At 46.9% G+C, this 26,557-nt stretch overlaps 1 protein-coding gene across 1 annotated transcript; it reads left to right on the top strand.

The window, feature by feature from the left end:
• The first annotated feature begins 294 nt into the window (after positions 1-294).
• On the top strand, positions 295-7,228 carry IRF2BPL (interferon regulatory factor 2 binding protein like). Its single transcript, XM_060758010.2, has one exon. It carries the CDS (start codon positions 908-910, stop codon positions 3,107-3,109), a length of 2,202 nt encoding a protein of 733 aa, XP_060613993.2. The 5' UTR covers positions 295-907; the 3' UTR covers positions 3,110-7,228.
• Positions 7,229-26,557: the final 19,329 nt, after the last annotated feature.

Below are 26,557 nucleotides of genomic sequence, written 5' to 3'. Positions count from 1 at the left end.
GGGAGAGATCTCATGTTTGATTTTCCAAACATAGCCCTCGGTGTGTGAGTGAGCGAGGAAGGAGGGAGGGGAGCCTCCCTCGCCTCCCAGCAGCCACTCAGCTGTTGTACACACCCGAAGAAGGCGGGGGAGGGAGGGGGGGAGAAGAGAGGGAGAGGAGACGTCGGAAACGGGCAAGCTGCCGCGCATGCGCAATCCCCGCGCAACAAGTGGGCTCCCTGTCCTCAGACACACAAGAGAGGAAGTGGCTGCCAGCGGGGGGAGGAGAGGGGAGGGAGGGGGAGAGAAGGAGGGGCGAGCAAAGCAGAAGCTGATCGGTCAGTCAGTCAGCCGGCGCTCAAAAGGGGAATCGCAAAGGCTTACAAGGAAGAGGAGGAGGGGAGAGAGAGAGAGAGAGAAAGAGAGAGAGAGAGAGAGCGACGGGGTGACGTAGGCAGCCCCGCCCAAGGGGGCATCCGAGCGGAGGGCGCGAGGAGAAGAAGAAGAAGAAGGAGGAGGGGGAGGGGCTGAGGCGCGCGCGCGCAAGAGAGAGAGAGAGAGAGAGAGAGAGAGAAGGCGAAAGAGAGCGTCGCGCAGAGAGTGACACTCCGGCTTCCCCCGATCCGAATTCCGAGGATGTGAAGCCGAGGAGCCTGAGCAGCAGCAGCAGCAGCATTAGAAAAGAAGCGGAAGTGGCGGTGGAGACAAGATGCCGCCCTGAGGCGCCCTTGTGTTGTTGCCAAGCAGCCGCGGCGTGGGTCCCTTTCCCCCCCGCAGCCCCGAACCCTCGCGGAAGGGAAGAAGGCAGGAAGTGCGGGTCGGCAGCCTCCCTCGTGAAGAAGAGGAAGGAGCCGGAGCGGAGAAGGCAAGCGAGGCAAGGAGGGCAGTCCCGAGAGCGAGGCGGGAAGGCGACGCGTCCTCTTCCGCCATGTCTTCGGCGCCGGTCTCCTCCTCGCGGCGCCAGTCGTGCTACCTGTGCGACCTCCCGCGGATGCCGTGGGCCATGATCTGGGACTTCACGGAGCCCGTCTGCCGCGGGTGCGTCAACTACGAGGGCGCCGACCGCATCGAGTTCGTCATCGAGACGGCGCGGCAGCTCAAGCGGGCCCACGGCTGCTTCCAGGACGGGCGCTCCCCTCCCGTCGGCGCCGGCGTCAAAGCGTTGCCTCTCTCCGCCAAGGAAGCGGCGGTGGCGGCGGCGGCAGCGGCTGCGGCGGCGGCAGTGCAACAGCAACAACTGAACCATGTGGACGCCTCCGCCTCGAAAGCGCCTTCGGGCCTGGAGCGCTACGGGCTGAGCGAGCCTCCGCGCGGGCGGTTCGAGTACCCTCCGCCGCCTCCTCCGCACGCGGCGCGGCTCCCCAACGGCCTGGGCGGGCCCAATGGCTTCCCCAAAGCCCCCGACGACGGGCCCCCGGAGCTGAACCGCCAGAGCCCCAATTCCTCCTCGTCTTCGTCCGCGTCGTCGTCTTCCCGGAGGGGGACGCACTTGGGGGGCGGCCTGCCTCAAGGAAGTGGCGGCGGCGGCGGGGCCCAGCTCAACGTCCCGCCCAACTTGCTCCCGCAGACGCTGCTCAACGGGCCGGCGGGGTCCGGCGTGGCGCTGCCCCCTCCTCGCGGCCCCCCGACGTCCTCCTCCTCGTCCACCTCCTCCTCTTCGTCCACCTCTTCCACGTCTTCCTCCTCCTCCGGGGATCCCTGCGGGAAGCGCCCGGGCTCGGTGTCCTCCTCCTCGGGCGGCGCGGAGGCGGAGCGGGAGCTGAAGGAGAAGCAGCGCAACGCGGAGGCGCTGGCCGAGCTAAACGAGAGCCTCCGGAGCCGGGCGGAGGAGTGGCCGGGCAAGCCCAAGCTGGTGCGGGAGACGCTGCTGACGCTGGCCGGCTGCACGCCCTACGAGGTGCGCTTCAAGAAGGACCACGCGCTCCTGGGCCGCGTCTTCGCCTTCGACGCCGTGGCCAAGCCCGGCCTGGACTACGAGCTCAAGCTCTTCGTGGAGTACCCCGCCGGGTCCGGCACCGTCTTCGCCAGCGCCTCCGGGGTGGCCAAGCAGATGTACCAGGACTGCATGAAGGACTTCGGGCGGGGCCTCTCCTCCGGCTTCAAGTACCTCGAGTACGAGAAGAAGCACGGCTCGGGCGACTGGCGCCTCTTAGGGGACCTGCTCCCGGAGGCGGTGCGCTTCTTCAAGGAGCCCGTGGGCGCCGACATGCTCCCGCATCCCTTCCTCGACGCCGCCTGCCCGATGCTGCCTTCCGCCTTGGTGGGCATGCCGCGCGGGGCCGGGACGCCGTCGGGTCGCGGGCCCGGAGGCTCGGCGGGAGCGGGGAGCGGAGCCACCGGCTTGAGGAAGAGGAAGGCCTCCCCGGAGCCCTCGGACTCGGCCTCGGAAGGCAAGCTGAGCGAGGAGCAGCAGCGCCAGCAGTGGATGGCCAGCCAGAGCGAGGCCCTGAAGCTCACCATGGCAACGGGGGGCTTCCCTCCCCCTCCCCCGCCACCCCCTCACTCCCTCCGGACCACCCCGCCGGAGTCGGCCCCACAGAACGGGCAGTCGCCCATGGCAGCGCTTATGTCCGTCGCAGACACGTTAGGCAACGCGCACTCTCCCAAGGACGGCAGCTCGGTCCACTCCACCACTTCCTCTTCGTCTTCTTCCTCGTCCTCGTCCTCTTCCTCGTCCACGCGCCGGAACAGCAGCAGCCCGGTCTCTCCCGCCTCCGCGCCCGGCCCACGCCGCTTGGCCTCCCGCAACGGGGAGTTGAGCATGGCCCCGTCTTCCGCGCCCCCTCCCCCGCCTCCCCCTCCCCCTCCTCCGCCCAGCCTGGACCCCAACCACCCTCCCAACATCCCCGACTCGCCCATGGCCAACAGCGGACCCCTGTGCTGCACCATTTGCCACGAACGCTTGGAGGACACCCACTTCGTGCAGTGCCCCTCGGTGCCCGGCCACAAGTTCTGCTTCCCTTGCTCGCGGGAGAGCATCAAGGCCCAGGGCGCCACCGGCGAGGTCTACTGCCCCAGCGGGGAGAAGTGCCCCCTGGTGGGCTCCAACGTGCCTTGGGCCTTCATGCAGGGCGAGATCGCCACCATCCTGGCCGGAGACGTCAAAGTCAAAAAGGAGAGGGACCCCTGAAGGTGGTGGCGCCCCCTCCCTTCCTTCCTCCCCTCTCCCAAACCCCTTCCTCTTCCTCCCCGAAGATGTATTATTGTGAATAATAATAATAACAATATCCAAGACTCAAACGAAAAAGACCTTTCTGCAAACAGTTTTAGGCTTATGTATAGACCTTACCTTTTCGTCGTACGTTTCTATATTTTGAAACAAAAGGTATGTAACCCTTCTTGGTTTGAAGGATAGAGAGAGATGTTGTTTTCTTCTTCCCCTTGCCCTTCCCTCCCTCTGCAAACAGTATAGACCAGTGTGTTGTCCAAGGCTTTCATGACCGGAATCACTGGGTTTTTGTAGGTTTTTCAGGTTGTGTGGCCATGTTCTAGAAGCATTCTCTCCTGATGTTTCACCTGCATCTGTGGCAAGCATCCTCAAAGGTTGTGCTTGCCACAGATGCAGGAGAAATGTCAGGAGAGAATGATAGAACATGGCCATACAACCCAAGAAACCTATAACAACCCAGTATAGACCAGTTATGGGGAAACTTGGGCCCTTGTTGTGTTTTGGACTTCAACTCCCACCATTCCTGACAGCCTCAGGCCCCTTCCTTTTCCTCTCAGCTGCTTAAGCGCCTGAGGGGGAAAAGAAATGCGCCTGAGGCTGTTAGGAATGATGAGAGTTGAAGTCCAAAACACAACAAGGGCCCAAGTTTGCCCAGGCCTGGTATAGACCTTATTTTCATCCAACGTTTCTATATTGGTTTGAGGGATATCACTGCTGGGTTGTTTTCCAGATTGTAGGGCCATGCTCCAGAAGTATTCTCTCCTGATGTTTCACCTGCATCTATGGCAGGCAGCCTCAGAGGTGGTGAGGTCTGCTGGAAACTTAGCAAGTAATGTTTATGTATCTGTGAAATGTCCAAGGTGGGAGAAAGAACTCTCTTGTCTGTTTGAGTAAAGTGTGAATGGACGCTCCACAGATATATCAACCTCACTTGCCTCACAACCTCTGAGGATGCCTGCCATAGATGCAGACAAAATGTCAGGAGAGAATGCTTCTGGAACATGGCTATACAGCCCGGGAACACTCACTACAAGCCAGTGGTTTTGGCTATGGAAGCCTTCGACAATAGGATACTGTTCTGTTATTTTCTTTCCCCCTTCCTTCCTTTCTTCCTTCCCTCCCTCCCTCTGTTGTTGTTTTTCCCCTCTCTCCTTTCTTTTTTTGTTAAAACTGAATATAATATTTGGTTACCACCTTGTTTCTTTCTCATTTCTTGGGCAGTGTGTTGGCTAGGTACACAGTGAAATAGCCCTTAGCGACGATGATTTCCCTGCTGCTGGTGTGTATTTTTGTAAATGTATATGATGCACTTCTCTAAAAAGGAAAAAAAAATAAGAAAAACGTTTTGAAAAAAAATCTTGAAAAAAAAACACCACAAAACAAAAAACAAAAAAAACAACTCCCCTTTTCTTTTTGCCAAGGCCAGTGTTGATGCCTAAGACAGTTTGCTACTAAAACGATGGCAACTTAACATTTTTACAAGCCCCGGAGTATTTGTCTTTCGATTTTAATTTTCCTTTTTTAAAAAACTACAAACAAACAAATAAAATCTTTTTTTTGATCTTTTGCAAACTTGGTGGGGTGATAATAGAGTGTGTTTTTATTTTGTTGCGACTTTGTAAGGAGAAAAAATGTTTCAGTTTCTTCCTATTGATCTGAACATTTTTAAAAAAACCTTTATGTGTTTTTTTTGTTTTGTTTTTGCTTTATTATTGATGCACGGAAGCTTTTGAACACTAGAGCAACATTGCTGTACATGGAGATAAAAAAAAACATGCTCTGTTTGTCCTTTATACATTTCTGTAGTTAACAGAACACTGTAATGTGCCTTGGAGCTTAGTACATTGTAATAAATTCAATTGATATTAATAGTTCCTGAGTAAGTTTTTCTTTGCCCAATGCTTGGACAACAGAGAAAACTAAATATCTATCTACCCCCCCCCCCCCATTTTTTTTAAATGCCTCTAAATTGTGCCACAAAACTGCATCCTCTAATTGTGCCATTTGTACACACACAAGCAGAGAGAAGGGCATTATGATGCTGCCTAATCTATCTAGACATTGGCATGGTGCCTGCTTACATTTCACCTTTTAAATATTGCAGGAAGAGTTGCTGACTAAGCATTTTTTCCTGCCACGCTTCCTGCCTTCCATTTCCCATTTTACTCCCCAGCTGCAGGTCGATCCCCTTACACAAGAGGTATTAAAGACAGAGGAAAATTGAATCCTAATTTCTTTATTCCTGGGCATCTTTGCTCTGAAACAATTCTCACTGAATCGCATATGACTAAGGCTGGATCTACACTGGCAGATAATGCAGTTTGGGCTGCATTGTATGGTCAGTGTAGAAGACCCATATAGTACAGTTCAGTGCAGTTCAAATTGCTTTATATGGGTCTACAATGCACACTGACCATATAATGCAGCTCAAACTGCATTATTTGTCAGTACAGATCCACCTATACTTCCAAGATAGTGTGAACTGGGGTTCAGCTGAAGTCCGGTGTTTGCTGAGTTGGGATCACTATTCTATGGGGTTTACTTCTACATAGATGAGGACTAGCAGGTCTGTTTGGATCCCTTTTCACAGAAGGATTTGGTTGGAAATAAATCCCTTTCAGATATATAAGCCCCATTTTCCTAGTTTCCAACAGACCTCACAACCTCTGAGGATGCCTGCCATAGATGCAGGTGAAACATCAGGAGAGAATGCTTCTGGAACATGGCCATATAACCTGGAAAACTCACAACAACCCAGAAATCCCATTCAGTTTAGGCTGGTTCTGCAATGTAGAGTGCATGCACTTTGATAGCACTTTTAACTGCCATGGCTCAATGCTGTGAAATAATGGGAGCCGTAGTTTGGTGAGGCATTGGCACTCTTTAGCAAAACATTAGGAGAGAAGACTATCTTGCAACACTACAACCCCCATGGTTCTATAACATTGAGCCATAGCAGTTAAAGTGGTCTCAAACTGCATTTAGTCTACAGTTGATAATAATAATAATAATAATAATAATAATAATAATAATAATAATAATCTATCTCCCCAGGGGGCTCAGGGCGGCTTACAACAAAATAAAACACAATTGCAAACATTCAATGCTGAGGATATCATATAAGATGCACCCTTAGTCTGTCTTCCATGTGAGTAAACCTGCATACAGATTAGGCTGCCTGGGCACTGGAGGCATCCATTACTAATACACAAACAGACTTTACTATAGGACTGATTGGTAACATGCCAAATTCATGTCGCAGGCATTTTAGCTGGATATAACTTGACAGCTTGAAAAGGCATATGAGAGTTGTTTCCTCCCTCCCGCACTGCTTGGTTGGAAAACATTTCAAAACCACCATAAATGAAACTGCATTCTTTCTGACAATGAGAAAATACACATTTATTAAGTTTTTGAAAGTGACATTTGCCTTTTCATGAGACAGGAAGGCGGGGGGGGGGGGGGTGCCTTTTAAGGGGATCAGATTGATCCCCTTAAATACATTTGGAGTAAATACAAATAGCCCTCCAAACTGGCTGGAGAATGCAAACAAACCCAGTCTGAACTTTGCCTTTTTTGAGTGAGGAAAACTGGAGTAAAGGTAGTCAACAAACCTCACATTGTTGATGTTTCAATGTTTTGCAGCATGAATGAGGAGGTAGTTCCTAAGTCAACTGTGCCATAGGTTACCAGCAGCAGCCAGGAACATTTACATTTTGGGCCCATTGAAAAACAGAGGTGAAAAGGCACTTTAAAAGAAGATAAACAGCCCTTTTGGCCTTTTGATTTTTTTGTTACTATTTGTGAAACTACAGTTTTTGTTTCTTTTCCTGTCAGTATTGATAAATGTGAAGCTCTGTAGTTTAAGGCTATACATGGGTACTTGGATTTTCAGAGCTAAGCTGCTTGATAGTAGGGTTTTTGTGCTTGTTTTGAAACTCATCCATTATGTTGTCTTATCGAAATGATGACAATCTTTTTTATATATTTACACCTTCTGCCAAAAGGATGATATTAATGCGTATGGATCTCATAACCCATTGAAGTCTTTCCAGATTGGAATAAATGTTCAAAATAAGATTCCCAAGTTTTCCTCTGTTTATTTTAAAGAGAAAGCTTTTATTTCCATGAGCAAACAAGTCTAGGGATGGAAATATATCTTAACCCATACCCAATGAATAGTAGCTCCACACAAAACATACTTAGCACTGAATCCCACCGAATGCATGTAACTTACGACCATGTAAACATATATGAGATTGAGTTGTGGATTTTTAAAAAAAAAAAACACAAAAGGAATCACTGGGTTGTTGTGTGTTTTCTAGGCTGTATGGCCATGTTCCAGAAGCATTCCCTCCTGATGTTTCACCTGCATCTGTGGCTGGCATCCTCAGAGGTTGTGAGGTCTGTTGGAAACTAGGAGAAATTGGTTTAAATATAATTTTTCCTAGTTTTCAACAAAACTCACAAACTCTGAGAATGCCTGCAATAGATGCAGGCAAAACATTAGGAGAGAATGCTTCTAGAACATGGCCCGGAAAACACACAACAGCCCACAAAAGGAATTATATAAATATGGTGACCGGTCATCAGAATGTCACTAGAAGGAGTGACTGTTTTCCTCCGAACCTCCCGTGGATCTATGTACTTAAAAGGACTTGTATTGCTTGAATGAAAAGCCTCAAGGAATACTAGGATGGAAGTGGCAAAACTACTTTTGAGTATTCCTTGCTTAAGAAAACCCAATGAAATATGTGGAATGGGCAGGCAACTTGAAGACACTTAAACACACATTCAAATGCCCACCGAAGATCTTTGTTTAGTGTGCAAATTCCCGCTTCCTTAAACCATTTTGCAGGGATACTCCAGCTTGCCTGCATTCCCCCTCCTAGTTTGACTTCTGTTGACAAGGAAACTATCAAGAGACAGTGGGCATGTGTGAAAAACAAGCTTGCAGTGAATCCTAATACTGTAGTTAATTAAAGTTAACCATAGCTAGAAGGCATTTGTTTTGTGGAGGTTTCCTGTAGCTATGTGACCTTTCCTTTTACTCTGACCCATTAAGCTGCTAGTCTGGGTATAGGAGCCAGCTTGCTTTGATCCTGCTGCAGTGGCTTTTTAAAAGGCGTCTACATCTGACAAGCCATAATCTCTCTTCTTTTGGGGGTGGGGGAGAAGTAGGGGTGTGTGTCAAGTCCTGGATTCCTTTATTTCCTGTTTAAAGGTTCATTCTTTTTCTGTGGGGTGGGGAGTGACAACCATTTAAAAAGTAAGTTCTGTCTTTCTTCCTCTGTTCTAAAGCAAACGAGTAATGTTTTGTTTTGCCCACAAGCAAGGGAGAAGGTGCATGTCAGGGCGATATTTTAAAAGGGGGCAGAAATTCCTTAGCTGGAAAAACACACCGAGAGATCTGCAGTAAAGAGGGATGGGCTAATTTTAGGAGAGGGGGGGAGAGAGATGTGATGGATTAAGGGAGGTGTGGTCTTAACAATTCTGGCTAAGGCAAAATATGAAACAAAGCACTGTCATGCATGGAAATACAGTCCTGGGGCTGTTCAAATCCCATAAACCCCAATAGCCACATCTTTCTTTTGAAATTCCAGGCTCTTTAAATAGAGAAGGCTGCCAGATGCAGAGGCTGTGGTACTTCTCCAAGCAGTCTATCCAGATTAAAGGGAAACTTGCCATTTCTTGAGATCTATTGTCATGCCTTTCATGTACCATACTTGGTTGACAAAATTCCCCTCCGCGTTTGTGGGCCATTTTTTCTCTTCCGCCACATAATATTTTTGGGTTGTTGTGTGCTTTCAGGGCTGTATCGCCACATTCCAGATTGTTTCAGCAATTAGGGCCAGCTAATCAGCTCCCAACAAAGGATTCCCCCAGGCAGTAAGAAGCCAGACCTTGAAACTGCTAGGCCACTAAATGCTAATCAAGGTGGCCAACTGAAATATTCATACTTGTCTCAAACAGCCCAGAGTATTTCTTCCACCCTGGGCATTCCACAGATATATAAACCCCATTGTCCTAGTTTCCAACAGACCTCACAACCTCTGAGGATGCCTGCCATAGATGTGGGCAATATGTCTGGAGAGAATGCTTCTGGAACATGGCCATACAGCCTGGAAAACTCACAACAACCCAGTGATTCCTCCCCTGAAAGCTTTCGACAATACATAATATGTTTGTAATTGTGCACACACAGGCAGCCCTCTCTCCCTGCTGAAGTGACACATCCGGTTGCTTTACATCCGGGACTGGAGCGTCACTGTTCTGCTGAATACAACAAAAGTTAAATCTAGAAAACAGCACAGCTTCCCCCTTGGGGTTTCCAGCTCTCCAATTACAGCATGCAACTTCTATCAAATTACACAACTCCTAGACTATACATGAGTAGGCCAGTGATTACCAACAAGGCAGGAGCCCCTGATTGGGGCAATGGGTTAAACCCTTGTGCCAGCAGGACTGCTGACCAAAAGGTCAGCGATTTGAATCCAGGGAGCAGGATGAGCTCCCGTCTGTCAGCTCCAGCTTCCCTTGTGCAGACATGAGAGAAGCCTCCCACACGATGGTAAAACACCTGGGCGTCCCCTGGGCAACATCCTTGCAGACTGCCAATTCTCTCAAACCAGAAGCGACTTGCAGTTTTTCAAGTTGCTCCTGACAAGGAAAATACAAAACAAAACAACAAGGCAGTCTGGAAAAATTAACTTCGCTCAATAGTACCTCCTCTCCCCCTAATAATGGACACTGCTGCTTTAAAGTGTGAGCTTTCCAGGCCTGGGCAAATTTGGGCCCTCGCTGTGTTTTGGACTTCAACTCCCACCATTCCTAACAGCCTCAGGACCTTTCCTGAAAAGGAAGGGGCCTGAGGCTGTTAGGAATGGTGGGAGTCAGAGTCCAAAACGCCCGGAGGGCCCAAGTTTGCCCATGCCTGGTGTAGCCAATGTGAAGAAGCCATTGGGAAGTGTATGTATAGTCTGTGGAGCAGGCATCCTCAAACTGCAGCCCTCCAGCTGTTTGGGCCTCCAACTCCCAGAAGCCGTAACGAGCTTGTTCAGTTATCAGGAATTCTGGGAGTTGAAGGCGCAAATAGCTGGAGGGCCGCAGTTTGAGAATGCCTGTAGCCAGGATTTCGATTCGGGGGGGGGGGTGAGTTTTTTTCGGGGAGGGGGGGCTGAGTTTCGAGGTGGGGCTGAGTCTGAGTGAAAGAGGGTCTAGCCTAGCAAACCTTTTGTATCATTACCCCAATACCCCCATGCATATGGGATATATTGAGTATGGTGATCAGATCATGATATGAATAAACATAACAGTTTAAGTAATGCACCAGTAAGGCCTTCTCGCGGACCACCATCAGAATTTCAGGGGGGGGGGGAGCTGAAGCCCCTCAAGCCCCCCCCTCCCCCCGGCTACATGCCTGCCTGCTGCTATGGAGAGACGGTGGCCCTGGTGCATGAACAGCCAGGCTGGGTCGCTTTCCGGCGGGGTGGGAGGGGCTCCTCTCTTGCTCAATGCGGGGCTTTCCAGCGCACTACCGAGGAGAGCGGCAGTGCGCATGCGCGTCCGCTGGGCTGAGCGGGCGATGCCCCTTGACGACCTTTGGACAAGCAGCGGGCGGCGCGTTGGATTGTCATCATCATCATCATCATCATCATCTGCTTGTATAGCACACACATGCAGGAAGAAAATTCTCTACCTCACCTCCTTCCCCCCGCCTTCTTTAATGGGAGAGGGAGAAGGAGGTCGCTGCTTTGCAAAATTGTAGCTCCTCGCCATGAGAAGCAGCCCTGGAATGCCGTGAGGCTGCGGACTAGACAGTCACGTGACCTTCCTCGCTCGCTCTCTCCCCCCTCCCTTCGGAATGGGAGCGCGTCATGCGCCTGCGCGGCTGTGAGCCCGAGCAGAATTCCCCCGCTGTCATGCTCTCCCTTTTAGGAAGCCGGGCTGCCGCCTGTTTGGTCGCCGCGGGGCGGGAATGGGGAGACTGAGGCGAAGGAGGGAAAGCCAGGGTTCCAGGTTGGAAACTTCCACGTTGGTGTCCAAGAGGGCGTTTCAGCAGGTGCTGCTTGTCACGCAGCCAACCGAGATTCCCCGAGTCTTGTGTTATTCAGGGCCTCATCACACTGTTTGTTGTTCTTCATTCGTTCAGTCGCTTCCGACTCTTCCTGATCTCATGGACCAGCCCATGCCAGAGCTCCCTGTTGGCTGTCACCAGGGCCGTAGCCAGAAAAATTTTTCGGGAGGGGTTGAAATTTTCGCGGGGGGGGGGGGGGGGGGGGGCTGAAACCTGCCTCCTAGCTCACGCTGAAGCAACGAGCACAGCAGAGGGCAGAGCAGCCTTCAATAGTCTGCAGCTCCGCCCCTGTCAACCACCTCCACCAAGTCTGGCCTCCTTAATGAGAACATTCAACACACACACCCCACAATGATAGTAGTAATAATAATAATAATAATAATAATAATAAACCTTTATTTGTACCCCCGCTACCATCTCCCGGAGGACTCGGTGCGGCTTACAAGAGGCCAAGCCCAAATACAACAGTAAAAACAACAAAAACAATACAGCAAAATAACTCAAAAACAAGGCAATAACATTAACAACACACCATGACGCAATTAAAATATGTGGCAGGGCCAAATGTAATAATTAAAATTAAAAAGTGCTGGGCATGACCTGGTGAAAAGGGTAGGTGTTTGGAGGGGTATGGGCATGCAGATATCCTGGCCCTCTGATAAAGTGCATTTGGGGACATAATGCTTGGAGTTTCCTTATTCTGGGAAGGCACACTGGAACAACCACGTTTTCAAGCTCCTCCTAAAAGTTGCCAGCAATGGGCTTGCCTGATGTCCTTAGGGAGAGAGTTCCAGAGTCAAGGGGCCACCACCGAGAAAGCCCTATCCCTCGTCCCCGCCAATCGCACTTGCGATGCAGGTGGGATCATGAGTAGGGCCTCCCCAGATGAATGAAGAGAAGAGATCGTGTGGGTTTGTACACAGAGGTCATGCAGGTAGGCGGGTCTCAAACAGTGTGAATAAATTGTCAATATTTGCCTGAGATAGTGCTTGCAGTTCTGGAGGGACTCTTAATATTTTGCATCTCATAGACTTAGCATGGGGATTTGGTTAACCAGTTAAAATTCATGAGTAAACCAGGTTTTTCAAAAAATCTGAAACATGTGGGGGAGGGGGGTTGAACCGCTAACACCCTTCCCCCTCGCTACAGGCCTGGCTGTCACCACCCCCAGCTCCTTCAGGGTCAAGCCAGTCACTTCAAAGATACCATCCTTCCATATTGCCCTAGATTGGCCCCTCTTCCTTTTTCCTTCCATTTCCCCCAGCATCATTGTCTTCTCTAAGCTTTCCTGTCTTCTCATGATGTGGCCAAAATACTTCATTTTGGCCTCTACTATCCTTTTCTCCAATGAGCAGTCGGGCTTAATTTCCTGAAGTTTGGACTGGTTGGATCTTCTCGCAGTCCAAGGCACTCTCAGAGCTTTCCTCCAGCACCACAGTTCAAAAGCATCTCTCTTCCTTCGCTCAGTCTTCCCTATGGTCCAGCTCTCACATCCGTAAGTTACTACGGGGACTTCGTTGCCACTGCGATGTCTCTACTCATCACTATTTTGTGGAGATTGGTCATTGCTCTCCTCCCAAGAAGTAAGAGTCTCTTGATTTCCTGGCCGCAGTCTGCATCTGCCCTCATCTTTATACCTAGAAATACAAAGTCTGTCATGGCCTCCATGTTTTCTCCCTCTATTTGCTAGTTATCAATCAGGTCTGGTTGCCATCATCTTGGTTTTTTTTTTTTAATGTTTAACTGCAGCCAAGACACCCCGGTCTTGGTTGTAGTTGGTTTCATCACACTAGAGGAAACCCCCTCCCTACTTAAAATCCAGTTTCTGCCTCCTGCAGAATTCTGGGGTTTATAGTTCAGGGTGGAGCCTTTAACATCCTCACTGAATTACAAACCACAGAATTCTGTAGGAATCAGAAACCGGGTTTTAAGTGCCCCCCCCCCCCCCAGTGTGAGTTCATGTTAACTTAGGGAAACCTCCAAGAAGCCATCTACACCGTGAAATAAATGCACTTCGACTCCACTTTAACTGCCAGGACTCCATGCGATGGAATCCAGGGACGTGTAGCTTGATGAGGAATCAGCAGAAGTGGCTCAAGGCTTTGCAAAACTACAAATCTCAGGATTCTATGGGACTTTACGTGATGTCAAACCGCATCCGTTCCAAAGTGTCGATACTTCTCGTCCTTACTAACGGAGGCTAAAAGCTTTCGGGATTAACACTGGCTCCGAAAGACCCTTCGTGGAGGAAGCCCACCGGGATTCTTTTTTTTCTGGGGGAGGGGGGCGGCGGCGAAGGAGTGCGTGTTCTTGAAAAGGAGAGAGAAGAGGGAGGGGGGGGGGGCTGAGCGAAGGCGGCTTCACCTCGGCTTCAACTCGTGTCAACCTCCCTCCCTCCCTTCCGGGCTGCCGCCCTCCCCCGCCTCGCCAGCTCCAGCGCCTGACTCAGAGGGGAAGGGAGGGGAGGGGCAGGAGCAGCGCGGAGCTGCCGCAGTGCAGCATGGGAGCCCCGCCCTCCTCCCCTCCCCTCTCTTCTTCGCTCTCTTCCCTCTCTTTCCTTCTCTCTCCCTCTCCCCATCCTTTCTTCTGCCCCTCCCTCACCTTCTCTCTCGCCCTCTCCTTTTCCTGCGCTTTCTCTCCCTCACCCTGCCCTTCCCTCTCTTGCCCTCCCCTCCTTCCTCTCTTCTCCCTCCCTTCTCTCTTTCCCTCTCCTTCCCTCCCACCTTTTCCCTCTCTCGATCTCTTTTCTCTCTCCCCCTCTTTTTTCCCCCTTCTCTCTCTCTCCTTTTCCTCGCCCTCCTTCTCCTTCCTTCCCTCGCTCTTCCCCTTCTGTATCCCCTTCACTTCTCACCTGCTCCCCCTTTTCGTCTCTCACTCCTCCTCTCTCACATCTCCTCCATCCCTTCTTTCCCTCTCCTTCCTTCCCACCTTCTTCCTCTTTCTATCTCCTCCTCTCATCCCCCTCGTCTCCTCTCCGCCTCCACTCACTCCATCTCCTTCCTTCCCTCCCTCTTTCCCCTATTCTCTCCTGTTCCCTTCCTCTCCCTCTTTTTTCCTTCTCCCCCTCTTCCTTTTTCCTTTTCTCCCCCTCATTCTCCTTTCTTCTTTCCTTCCTTCCCTCTTTCTCCTTCTTTCCCCTTCCCTTCCCCCTCCCTCACCCTCTTCCTTTTTCTTCTCCCCTCTCCCTTTCCCCCTTTCTCACACTCCTCTCCCTCTTTCTCATTCCTTCCCTCCCTCTTTCCACATCTCTCTTCCCTTCCCCTCTTCCGTTTCCCTTCTCCCTTTCTCCCTCTCCCCCTTTCTCCTTCCTTCCCTTCCTCTTCCCCTTTGTTTTTCCCACTCCCTCTCCCTTTTTCCTTCTCTCCTCCCCTCCCCCTCCTTCCTTCCATTCCTACCTCCCTCTCTCTTCCCCTTCTCTCTCCCCTTTCCTCCCCCTCTCTTGCCCTCTCCCCCTTTCCTTCTTTCCTTCTCTTCCTCCCTCCCTCCTCCCTCCATCTCCTTTCTCCACCTCTCTTTACCTCTCCTTCCCTTTCAGCTCCTCCCTCTATCTCCTCTTGTCTCCCTCTCCCCTTTTCCTTCTCTCCTCTCCCTCTTTCTCCTTTCTTCCATCCTTCCCTCCCTTTTCCCATTCTCTTTTTCCTTTCTTTTCTCTCACCCTGTCCCCTTTTCCCCTTTCTCTCCCTGCCTCCTCTTTCTCCTCTCCTCCCTCCCTTCTCTCTTTCCATCTATTTCCACCTTTTCCTTCTCTTTATCTCTTCCTCTCTCCCCTCCCTTTTCCTTCTCTCTCTCCCCTCCCGCTTTCTTCTTCCTTTCATCTTTCCTTCCCTCTTCCCCCTTCTCTCCCCCCTTCCCTTTCTCTCACCCTTTCTTGTTTCCTTGTCTCTTTCTCTTCCTCCTCCTCCTCCTCCTCCTCCCTTTCCCCTCTTTTCTCCCTCCCTTCTTTCTTTCCCTCTCCTTCCCACCTTCCCTCTTTTCCCCTCCCCTCCCTCCCTTTCCCTTTTCCTCCCCCTTCTCTCTTTCTTCCCTCTATTTCCATCTCTTTCTTTCTCCCTCTCTCTTTTCTTTAGCAACATAGAAGGCCAGAGCCACAACTGGGCTTCTTAAGCGTAGTCCCACACACGGCATTATTTGGAACTGCATTATTTGGGTCTACACAAACTGCAGTGTAGATCCAGCCTTAAGATTGCCTCACCAGCAGTATTTTTGTTGCAGGGTTTCCTCCTGTGTGTTTAGAACACACAGTAGGAGACCTGTGTAGCAAATGAGTGACAAAGGGGGCATCGCTACACCATAGAATTAGTGCAGTATGACACCGCTTCGACTGCCATGGCTCTGTATTATCGATTAAAACCAAAAGCTCTGTCATTTTGAAATATATAACATATTTTTTTCCTAAAAATATCCAGGGGGCAGGTGTCGAAACCTAGTTGCTTAGTAGGATTTCTCATCAACACATTTTCCATGCTTTGCTAGTAATGGAGTACTCATTCTTCCACCTCATTCATTGAACAAATGGAATTTCTACAGAATTACAAGACTGGGACGTTGTCCAAATAACCAAGGAATGAGTATGGTACCCATCAAAATGGCATTCTTGTTTCCTTGTCCTTGTCTTGATAACAGCATCTTCCATAACTTTCTCCTTCAGTTGTCTTTGGTTCTGAAATGGGGATATCACAGATTTCACCACCGGATGGATAGTCTTAATTATATATCTGTGGAACAGATTGAGTCATTTGCTATTACAGACCTTTATTTGCTTTAAATGTTGATTCCAGAAGGAAAGTAATATACTCTAGGTATACAGAAAGTCATCATTGCCATAAGGCTTAGTTTCTTTGCCTTGGAGAAATGGCTAGATGACTGGAATTTTTCTTAGAATATTTTTTTTACTGCACATTCTGAGAATGTTTCTTCTTTCCACCATATATATAGTTTTGTCTGCTCAAATTATTTGGGGAAGTGTGGTTGGGGCTGATAGTAGATAGAATCCAGCATATGGGGAAGGTACCAAATTGATGGAAGTAGTTCTAAGGCACGCCCAGCTTCCTACGCTAAGGAAAATTGGCTATGATCCATCCATCTGTCCTAAAATTGCCCTAAATATTTTTTTTCTTTCCATTTTTCCTTTTGCTTAGGGGAGCACCTGCTGGTTTAGATGATAAAAACATGCTCCTAAAATTCCCAGGATTTAGTAATATCAGGTATGAAAATTCTTTTTTTCCTCTTGAGGTCAGTATTCCATCATTGGATATGACCAGAGACAAAACATGGATGTTATAGATAAAGATCTATACAAACTCCATAAGCGAGCAATCCCTTTATTATGGTCCTTTGCAGTTGTAGACATTTTTGAGTTCCAGAGACTTCATGGTGAAGATAAAATGGTGGACCCCATTGCTAAAAGTATAAGGATAGTATTAGCTTAGATGGCTGCCTCTTGCTTGGGAAAAATGTCTACGTTTCTTACATCACACAGTATATGTATAAATATTTCATTCCATTCTGCATCTTCATCTCTTGTTTGGTTTCTTCCATTATATTTATAGTTGGGAGACAAAACAGGAGGAAACATTACCCCATAGGTAATGGCTATGAGCAGGAAAGTGACTATGAACAGGAAAGTGACACCTCCTATAGTGGTGTTATCCCAGTTTAACTGCTCTAAAATATGATTTGTCTATATCAGGCATGGGCAAACTTCAGCCCTGCAGGCATTTTGGACTTCAATTCCCACAGTGGCTGAGGGGGGAAAAGGAAGGGGACTGAGGCTGTTAGGAATTGTTGGGGTTGAAGTCCAAAACACCTGGAGAGCTGAAGTTTGCCCATGCCTGGTCTATACATTGAAGAGATGGGGGTAATAAGTGCCCCCCCCTGATGTTGTACTGTACTGCAACTTCCAACATCCCTTATCCCTGGCTGAGTTGCACCTGACTGTTGGGGATTGTAGGCTAACAACAGCTAGAGGGCCACACGAACCACTGTTAGATTTAGAGGCTGAAGTGATAAGAGGAGAAGAATCTCAGAGAAATTATTCAAATCCCCCATCTCTTGATAAAGGATGGAACTTATTGTTATTTCTGACTGGATCTACACTGCAGAATTAATGCAGTTTGATACCACTTTAACTGCAATGGATCAATGTTGTGGAATACAGAAATTTGCAGATTGGGGAGGCAACAGTACATTATGGCAGAGAAGGCTAATGTCCCCATAAAACTTCAACTCTCATGATTCCATAGCATTGAACTGGGGCATTTAGAATAGTATCAAACTGCATTAACTCTACAGCACAGAGCAGTTGTTACCAACCTTTTGGTACAAGAACAAGGACCACTTTGACCAGGAACCACTCTTCAACATTAGTACCAATGGTTACAAGTCAGTTTTTTGCTAACTTTAGATTTCGTTTGGTTATTTGGGGTGCTGATTCAGAAAATTGCATTAGATCGACCACATCAGCTCTAGTTTCTGATTCAAAACATATGCCGTCCAAGAGTCGCCATCTGCTCATCCACAGAAAACCATATTTAATAATCTACAGCTGATATGGTCTATCAGGGAGGGAGAAGGAGAAGCAGAGGTCAGGAGGCTTGTTGTTGTGCCTTTTGTGGATGTCAGCCTCTCCCCTCCCGACATCCTTGTTGCCTTGGCACTATAACAGGGTTTCGCGAGACCAGTCATTCTAGATGCAATAATGAAGTAATGGTGAGGCTGCGGACCGTATTTTAGTTCTTGGGAATCACTGGCATAGAGACACCCTTTGATAAGCAGATGTCTGCATATAGAGTTTGTTGCAAGTCAGAGTAGATGGACACTATTGTCTCAGAGCAATCTGAGAATTTGTGAGCACATACCTGGGAAAAAAGGTGGCATATAAAATAAAATAATAATATTAAATAAAATAATATTATAAATAATACCATAAATGCTAATGTCAAATATGTTGGTTTCTGACTTGCATGCTAATAATCAGAGGCATCTTGATTTCTATTGCTAATTCTTTTTTTGTTGTTGAAAACCTTGAAACTGGTACTGATTTGAAACAACTGGCGGGGGAGGGATTAGTGTCAGGAAATATCAAGGGGGAAAAAGAGCAATTCTTGGGGCAGATGTGTCAGGGAGATGTCTCAAACTAGAGTTGCATGGATACCTGTCAGAGTCAAGGCAATGAATCGGAGAAGAGAGGAGGGCATAAGAAACACATAAACACTCTACCTTTTTATCATTGTATTTCTTTAGCATGTTGGAAAAATGACAACCAGACCCTGAGTTTTTTGTATTTTTTTTGTAAAATAAAACAAAAACAGATAGAAAATGTGTGGTGTTAAGAAGAAACGCTTGTAGAAACATGAAGAATACTGCCTGAGACAGGTGACAGATTCCATCTTAGCTCATTTTAAAACCATCAGTGACCTAAATAAGTAGGTCCTAGAGGTAAGCATGTTATTCAGACAGAATGAAGGAGTTGCAAAGAATTCCTGTGCTTTAGCCTCTTTGAATTTCAGAGACATTTCAACCCCGCTAATTTAGACATTACCAGGTTTCCTAGGAATGAACTTCAGAGATAAGGACATGGAGCTCCAACTGGCTGGAGAAAAAGATGTCTGGCGTTTAATAGATGTTTGATGTACAGCAATCAGCTGATGAAGTTATTTATGTCATGGAGATAAATATCACCTTGTATTTTAAGTAGATCAAATGGCTACGAGCAGGAAAGTGACAGGAGCTGGAGGAAAAACTGACAGCCTTAGTAAATAGAAAGGATTTAAGATGTTTTCATAAGTGATTCTAAGCATATGATTTAGGTTTCCTCTTTTTGTAAATGGAATAAAAGAGACATGTCTACTAGAACATGTGGTTGCAATTAAAAATAACCCTCATCTGCATTTCATGCCACAAAAATAGCAATTTATTAAAAATTAAGCACACTTGAGTCTCACTTTTTATTATATCAGAAGCAAACCGAGGGTACAGCTGTACTGTATTTAAAAAACGCAAAGGTTAAAAAAGCTTGGCATTATTCTAAATGCCCTTTGACCAGTAGCTGGCCACTTAGAATGCCTCGGGTGTTGCTATAAGAAAGTCCTCCATTGTGCATGTGGCAGGGATCAGGCTGCATTGTAATAAGTGGTCTGTGGTCTGCTCTTCTCCGCACTTGCATGTCGCGAACTCCACTTTGTGGGCCCATTTCTTAAGATTGGCTCTGCATCTCGTGGTGCCAGAGCACAGTCTGTTCAGCAGTTTCCAAGTAGCCCAGTTTTCTGTGTGCCCAGGAGGGAGTCTTTCATCTGGTATCAGCCATGGGTTGGGGTTCCGGGTTTTAGCCTGCCACTTTTGGACTCTCACTTCCTGAGGTGTTCCTGCGAGTATATCTGTAGATGTTAGAAAACTATTTCTTGATCTAAGGTGTTGGCGTGCTAGCTGATATCTGAACAGCAGATGGGCTGGAGATGTCACTGCCTTGATTCTTTCATTATTGGCTGCTACTTCTTGGCGGATGTCACGTGGAGCCATACCGCTAAACAGTATAATTTCTCCAGTGGTGTAGGACATAGAAATCCTGTGACAATGTAACATGTCTCATTAAGAGCCACATTCACTGTTTTAGCATGGTGAGAAGTATTCCATACTGGGCATGCATACTCACCACAAGAGTAGCAAAGTGCAAGGACAAATGTCTTTGTATCTGGTTGTGATAGTCAGCTTTTGTATGATACTGTTTCTAGCACCCACTTTTTGCTTGATATTCAATCAGTGCTTCTTGCAGGTCAGAGCAAGATTCAGGGTAGTTCCCAGGTATTTGTGTGTGCTGCAATGCTTCAGTGGGATTCCTTCCCAGGTAATCCTCAGAGCTCGAGATGCTTGTCTATTCTTAAGATGAAAAGCACATGTCTGTGTTTTAGATGCATTAGGAAACAGCTGGTTTTCCCTGTAATATACAGTAAAAGCACCTAAAACTTCACTCTCACTAAAGCACTATTAAAGAAAGGGTCGGGCTTTAACTGCCAGCTGCAGTAAATCTTGTCAATCAAAATACTGACAGTGCGAAGCCCGGGTCAGGGTGAGCGCCTGGTCTTTCAGCCGAACTTCTGCCCACCTAGCAGATTGAAAACAAACATGAGTAGATAAATAGGCACCACTTTAAAAGCGGGGCAGCATCCAGGGACCCATAAGGAAATGTCAGAAAAATATAGGTGAGTCAATCAAAAGGAGGAAGTTTATGAACAAAACTCTTCAGCAGGGAAGATGGAGCGACAGGACCCCCCCCCCCCAAAATGTCCTGAACCGAGCACAGCCTTCAGGATGCCAAAGATGGGAAAGCCTATATATACCTCTATCTATATACAGTTATCTGTCTTGTCATTGTATAATGGCATTGAATGTTTGCCATATATATGTTTTGTGATCTGTTCTGAGTCCCCTTTAGGGTGAGAAGGATGGAATATAAATACAATAAATAAATGATATTAGGCCTAATTGATGGAGGACTCTGGACAAAACCAAGGGCATTATGACTCTATCTGTGGCTAAAAAGTCAGAAAAGCCTCACTGACCAATGAAGTTCTTTAAATAGTTAAGGACAGAGAAGAAGAAAAGGAAAATATGACACAAACAGGGTCAGAATTCTGAGTGCAATTGTTCAGTAACTTGAATGTAGGAAAAAAGAGAATTCTGCAATAACCAGTGAAAGGCAACAGAAGAAGACAACAAAAAAGATAAAGCAAGAATCCTCTCACAATAACTCTAAAGAGAAATGTAAACCAAAAGCAGAGATAATATATGATCACTGGGGGAATACCTTACATGATCAGGACAAAAAGATAAGTCAGTAGGAGCAATACTTTGAAGAATTATAGACAAGAGAGGAAAGAATGACAGACACCCTTCAAGGCAGAACGTATAGAGTCTGAATGCATTCAAATTCTAACAAAAATAAACCAGATAAAATGGAAAACAAAATAATGTCCCACAAACTGGAAACACTAAATACTGTATACATTCTGATCCCAAATAAAGGCAACACCAGGGATCATTAGCACATTCCACTAATCTCCAATGGAAGCTAAGTGATGCTCAGGATTTTACAACAAAGATTTTTACTATATATGCAGCAAGAAATGTCAGACATTCAAGCTGGATACTGAAATGGAAGAGGCACTAGAAATAGTATTGCAAACATATGTTGGCCAGTGGAGCACACTAAAGACCTTCAAAAGAGATCAGCCTCTATTTTCTAGAATACAGCCTTTGACTGTGTAATGAAGAGTGCAGCACTAAAAAAACCAGGGGAATTCCAGACAAGTATCAATCAGAGCCAGCTAGCACCTCCGAACAAAGGATCCCCCCAGGCAGCAACCAGCCAAGCTTTGAAGCTGCAAGGCCATTAAGTGCTAATCAAGGTGGCCAATTGCAACATTCACACTTGCCTCCAACAGATAAGAGTTCTTTCTCTCATTCCACAGATATATAAACCTCACTTGCTTAGTTTCCAGCAGACCTCACAACCTCTAAGGATGCCAGCCATAGATATGGTTGAAACGTCAGGAGAGAATGCTTCTGGAACATGGCCATACAACCCAAAAAACTCACAGCACCCCATAAGAGCAATCCATATTACATTATAGTCTGGACAAGAAGTCACTGTCAGAACAAAATTTTGAGAAACAGAATTATTTTCAGATGCTAAGGTGGTCAAAGGAAGCTGCGTTATCACCCTATCCGTTTAATTTATATGCAGAAGATATAGTAAGTGAGATTAAACAAGAGGAAGGAGGTGTGAAAACTGGAGAAAGAAACACCAATAATTTAAAATGTGCAAATGACACCATTCTTGTAGTGGAAAACAACAAGGACTTCAAACAACTAAAAACAAATTGTTTCATTTTTGCTGCCAGTAACTGGGAAATGTGCTTGTGGGGTCTTCTGTGTTCCAAAAGAACTTGGCTGCCTTAGGATGCAATGTATTTTAGCATGGGGGAGCCAACATGGTGTAAGGGTTTGAGCATTGGATTATGGCTCTGGAGTTCAGGTTTGAATCTTACCAGGAAAACCCTAGGATAGAGTGGCCTTGTTGTTGTTGTTCATTCGTTCAGTCGTTCATGGACCAGCCCACGCCAGAGCTCCCTGTCGGCCTTAGGGTCTCCATAAATCAGAAATGACTTGAAGCCAGACAAAAACAACACCAAACTGCGTGTGGGTTCATGTGGGCCACTTGCACAGTTAAAGCTTGTGCGCCAGCTGCGCCCATACCTTGTGAAATCTGATTTGGCCATGGTGGTCCATGCCCTAGTCACCTCTAGGTTTCATTACTGCAACATGCTCTATGTGGGGTTGCCCTTGAAGATGGCCCAGAAACTACAGTTGGTCCAAAGATCTGCGGCCAGGCTTCTTATAGGAGCTGGTTAAAGGGAGCGGTCTACCACCCTCTTTAAACAGCTCCACTGGCTTCCAAAAAATTTCTGGTCCCAATTCAAGGTGCAGGTTATTACCTATAAAGCCCTAAACATTTTGGGACCTGCGTATCTCTGCGATGGCATCTTCCCCTATGAACCAGTGCATACCTTGAGATCACCCGGGGAGGCATTGCTCTCTCTCCCTCCGCTGTCTCAAACATGGTTGGTAGGGTCAAGGGAGAGGGCCTTCTCGGCGGTGGCCCCTTGGCTCTGGAACTCCCTCCCTAGAGAGATCAGACAGGCTCCTACTTTGTCCTCTTTTTGGAGACAACTAAAAACCTGGATGTTCTGGTGTGCTTTCGATTAAGCAGTCCACCAATAATTTTCCCTGTCCCTATTTTAACTTCAGCACTTTACGTTCGGCCCTCATATCGCCCACCTCAACACTTTTGATGACACTATTCCCAGCCCTGTCTACTTGATTGTTGCACTTTCCTTGCTCTCCCTTCAGGATGTATTGCACTCATGGGGCCTGAACCTCAGCTATGTTCTTTCTTATTCATATTGTTTTGATATTGTTTACAATTGTCATTGTTTTTATATTTTATCTGATGTTTTTAATTGGTTGTGTTCTATTTGTAATTTTTGGGCTTGTCCCTTGTAAGCCGCCCTGGGTCCCCTTGGGGAGGTGGTTGGCGGGGTATAAAAATAAAGTTGTATTATTATTATTATTATTATTATTATTATTATTATTCTCTATACAGTACCAGCAGTAGTAGGTTTTTGGATAGTCCTGGCCAGAAAGCATGAACTACTGATCCTTGTTTCCCAGATCTCTCTTCCTTTGTCTCTCCATTTGGTCACTGAGTTAGATATAAGGTCCTGGATATAAGGTCCTGAACTGGACAGCTTCTATGCTATTTGCTGAGCTCATAGCAATGCAGACTTTCAGACTCCACAATCAGCTGGTAAACTGCTATTATGTAAAAAAAAAACTCAGAGAATGAATGAATCACTTATAAATGGCACCTTGTTGAACAGTGACTAAATGATGGATAGAGCAGATCGGGCAGGCTAGAATTGTTTAGAGCAGCTTCTCACACACTTAATTGTACCAGGGAAAACCAGGTTGCATTGTGACATCACACAGTCAGACCTATATGCTGAGGTCTCCACATGATAGTTAGCTGGGTTCAGGTACCCACCCAACAGACTGATTCAGCAAAATCGCTCAGTGGTTTACTGAGAAGCACTGAGTAATCAGAGCAGGAAGGCAACTCTCTTACCCTGTTGTTATCTATTGGTTTTTCCCCTCCAGCTTCTTCCTTTTTGCTCCTACACCATCAACTCCACTGAACTGGCCATGTGTCCAAATGCCCAGTCACCATCTCCCAAAGCAGTTACTATACTCCCAACTCAAACCCCTGTTAAGAAGCAGGAAAACCACATTCAAAACATTGAATTGCATTCAAAGCACCCCAATAGATGGCCATCCAGTCTCTGCTTAAAAGCCCCCAAAGAAAGAGCCTCCACCACACTCCAGGGCAGAGAGTTCCACTGCTGAACAACTCTCACTGTTAGGAAGTTCTTCCTAACGTTCAGGTGGAATTTCTTTTCTTGTAGTTTGAAGCCATTGTTTCGCATCCTAGTCTCCATGGCAGCAAAAAGCAAGGTTGCTCCCTCCTCCCTATGACTTCCCCTCACATATTTCTACATGGCTATCATGTCTCTTCTCAGCTTCCTCTTCTGTAGGCTAAACATGCCGAGCTTTTTAAGCCGCTCCTCATAAGGCTTGTTCTCCAGGCCCTTGATCATTTTAGTTGCCCTCCTCTGGACACATTCCAGCTTGTCAACATCTCTCTTCAACTGTGGTGCCCAGAATTGGACACAATATTCCAGGTGTGTTCTGACCAAGGCAGAATAGAGGGGTAGCATGACTTCCCTATACTCCTATTTATGCAGACTAAAATACCTTTTTGGCTTTTTAAGCTGCCACATGACATTGTTGTTGTCCATGAGGACTCCATGTACTGCTGTCGAACCAGTTGCAGTTCTGCCTTTTCCCTATCCCCTGTCAGACTGCAATGCCAAGGAATGTTTTTGAGATGGTAATGACTCTGGAGGGCAATATACAGGCAATCCCAAGTTATGAACAAGATAGGTTCTGTAAGTTTGTTCTAAAGTTGAATTTGTATGTAAGTCAGAACGGTACATTTTAAAGTGAAACTCCAACCATATATATAGAGGGTGGGGGGGGGGGGAGAGGGAGTGAGCTTTGGATAGCATAGGGAAGGGTTAACATCCCTGCAGTGTTTGTTTTGATGTCTGTTCAGAAGATTTCACCATCACTCTCTGTCCCTGTGATAATTGGATTTTGAAAATTCTGGCTTGTTGTGGAAACAAGGATTGGTGAGAAAACTATAGTGGAGATACCATTTCCCCATTATAACTCTTTCAGGGGTGAATTTCCTTCCCTAGGAGTCAATTTCTCTCACTTCCTGTTGTTTCACCCTTGTTTGTAACTGTAAGTCATGTAAGTCACAGACTTCACAATTTCTGAGGATGCCTGCCATAGATACAGGCAAAATGTCAGGAGAGAATGCTTCTAGAACATGGCCATATAGCCCGAAAAACCTGCAACAACCCTGTAAGTCATTTGTAAGTTTGATGTTTGTAACTCGAGGACTGCCTGTAATACTCATCTGTAACTAAAACTTTCAAGGCTGACATATGCCTCCAGCCTCTGCCACATCTCTGCTTCCCTCCAACATTTCTTCCATTTTTTTTAGGGAGGAACTATAACAGCTTGTGGATCTGTACAACAGTGATGGTTGTTAATCTAGCCTTTAAAGATGTTCCGGCCCAGCTTACTTGTCTGAATGTATCTCCCTCTATGTCCTGCCTCGCAGTTTAAGATCATCCAGGGAGGCCCTGCTCTGTTCCGTCAGCCTCGCAAATATGTTTGGCAGGGAAGAGAGAAAGAGCCTTCTCGATGATGGCCCTCCTCCGCCTGTGGAACTCGCTTCCCAGCAAGATCAGGTCGACTCCATCCCTCCTGTCTTTCAGGAAGAAATTGAAATCATGGTTCTGGGACCAGGCTTTTGGACAGCAGGCATAACAACACTTTGGATATGGAACTGGACTGGAATGGTTATATGGCTGATAATAATGTTCTTAAACTGTTTTAATTAATACTTTATCTATTGTTTTTAATTGTTGTTATGTTGTTGTATTTATTATATGTTGCGGCATCAAACTGCTGCTGAGTGTAAGCCATCCTGTGTCCCCCTCCAGGGGTTGAAAAGGATGGGATTGAAATGCCGGAAATAAAATAAATAAATAAAGATGTTGTCCAAAGTGTTAAGCCCTTTCAGCACCATGGATAGATCTTTTAAAGTTATCCAACATTTGGAGTGGATTTGCTACCCTATGGACAAGGGATGCTCCAGTTAACGGTATTGTGCAAAGCTTTATGGTCAGGATGTTTCTGATTCCATCCCTTACAACTTGGTTTGAAATGTTTTCAAATTAGCGATTTGGGAAAAAGCATATCTCTGAAATACAGCAAAAGGGCTATATCAGACATTCTCAAATGAGTGCCTGGGGATTATGGGAACTGTATTTCAACATGTCCAAAGGGCATCCAGTTGGTGAAGGCCGAGTTAGATGAACCTGTCTGCTCAGTATAAAGCAGCTTTATGTGCCAATAAGTCCCTGGCGTGCAGACAGGAAGACTGCAGGCTGACAACAGGCAATTTTTAGCCTATATGTTACAGCAAATGTCAGACATGTTTGTATCACAAAGCTGTTATTCTGGACATTTATAAACCCGTCGGGGTAAATGTTATTCTTTGCCGTTATGAAGGGAGCAAGGATGAATTATGATGAATTATGGTGAGTACTTGTTTAAACCTCCTTCAATTGACTGATAAATGA

This window comes from Anolis sagrei, chromosome 1 (genome assembly GCF_037176765.1).
Source record: "Anolis sagrei isolate rAnoSag1 chromosome 1, rAnoSag1.mat, whole genome shotgun sequence".
NCBI classification, from domain to species: domain Eukaryota; kingdom Metazoa; phylum Chordata; class Lepidosauria; order Squamata; family Dactyloidae; genus Anolis; species Anolis sagrei.
The sequence above is the reverse complement of the archived record's forward strand: the minus strand, read 5'-3'. Positions and strand labels throughout refer to the sequence as shown.

Bases quoted from the DNA above. Each gene is read 5' to 3' on its own strand.
- IRF2BPL (XM_060758010.2), top strand. From the start codon at position 908: ATGTCTTCGGCGCCGGTCTCCTCCTCGCGGCGCCAGTCGTGCTACCTG.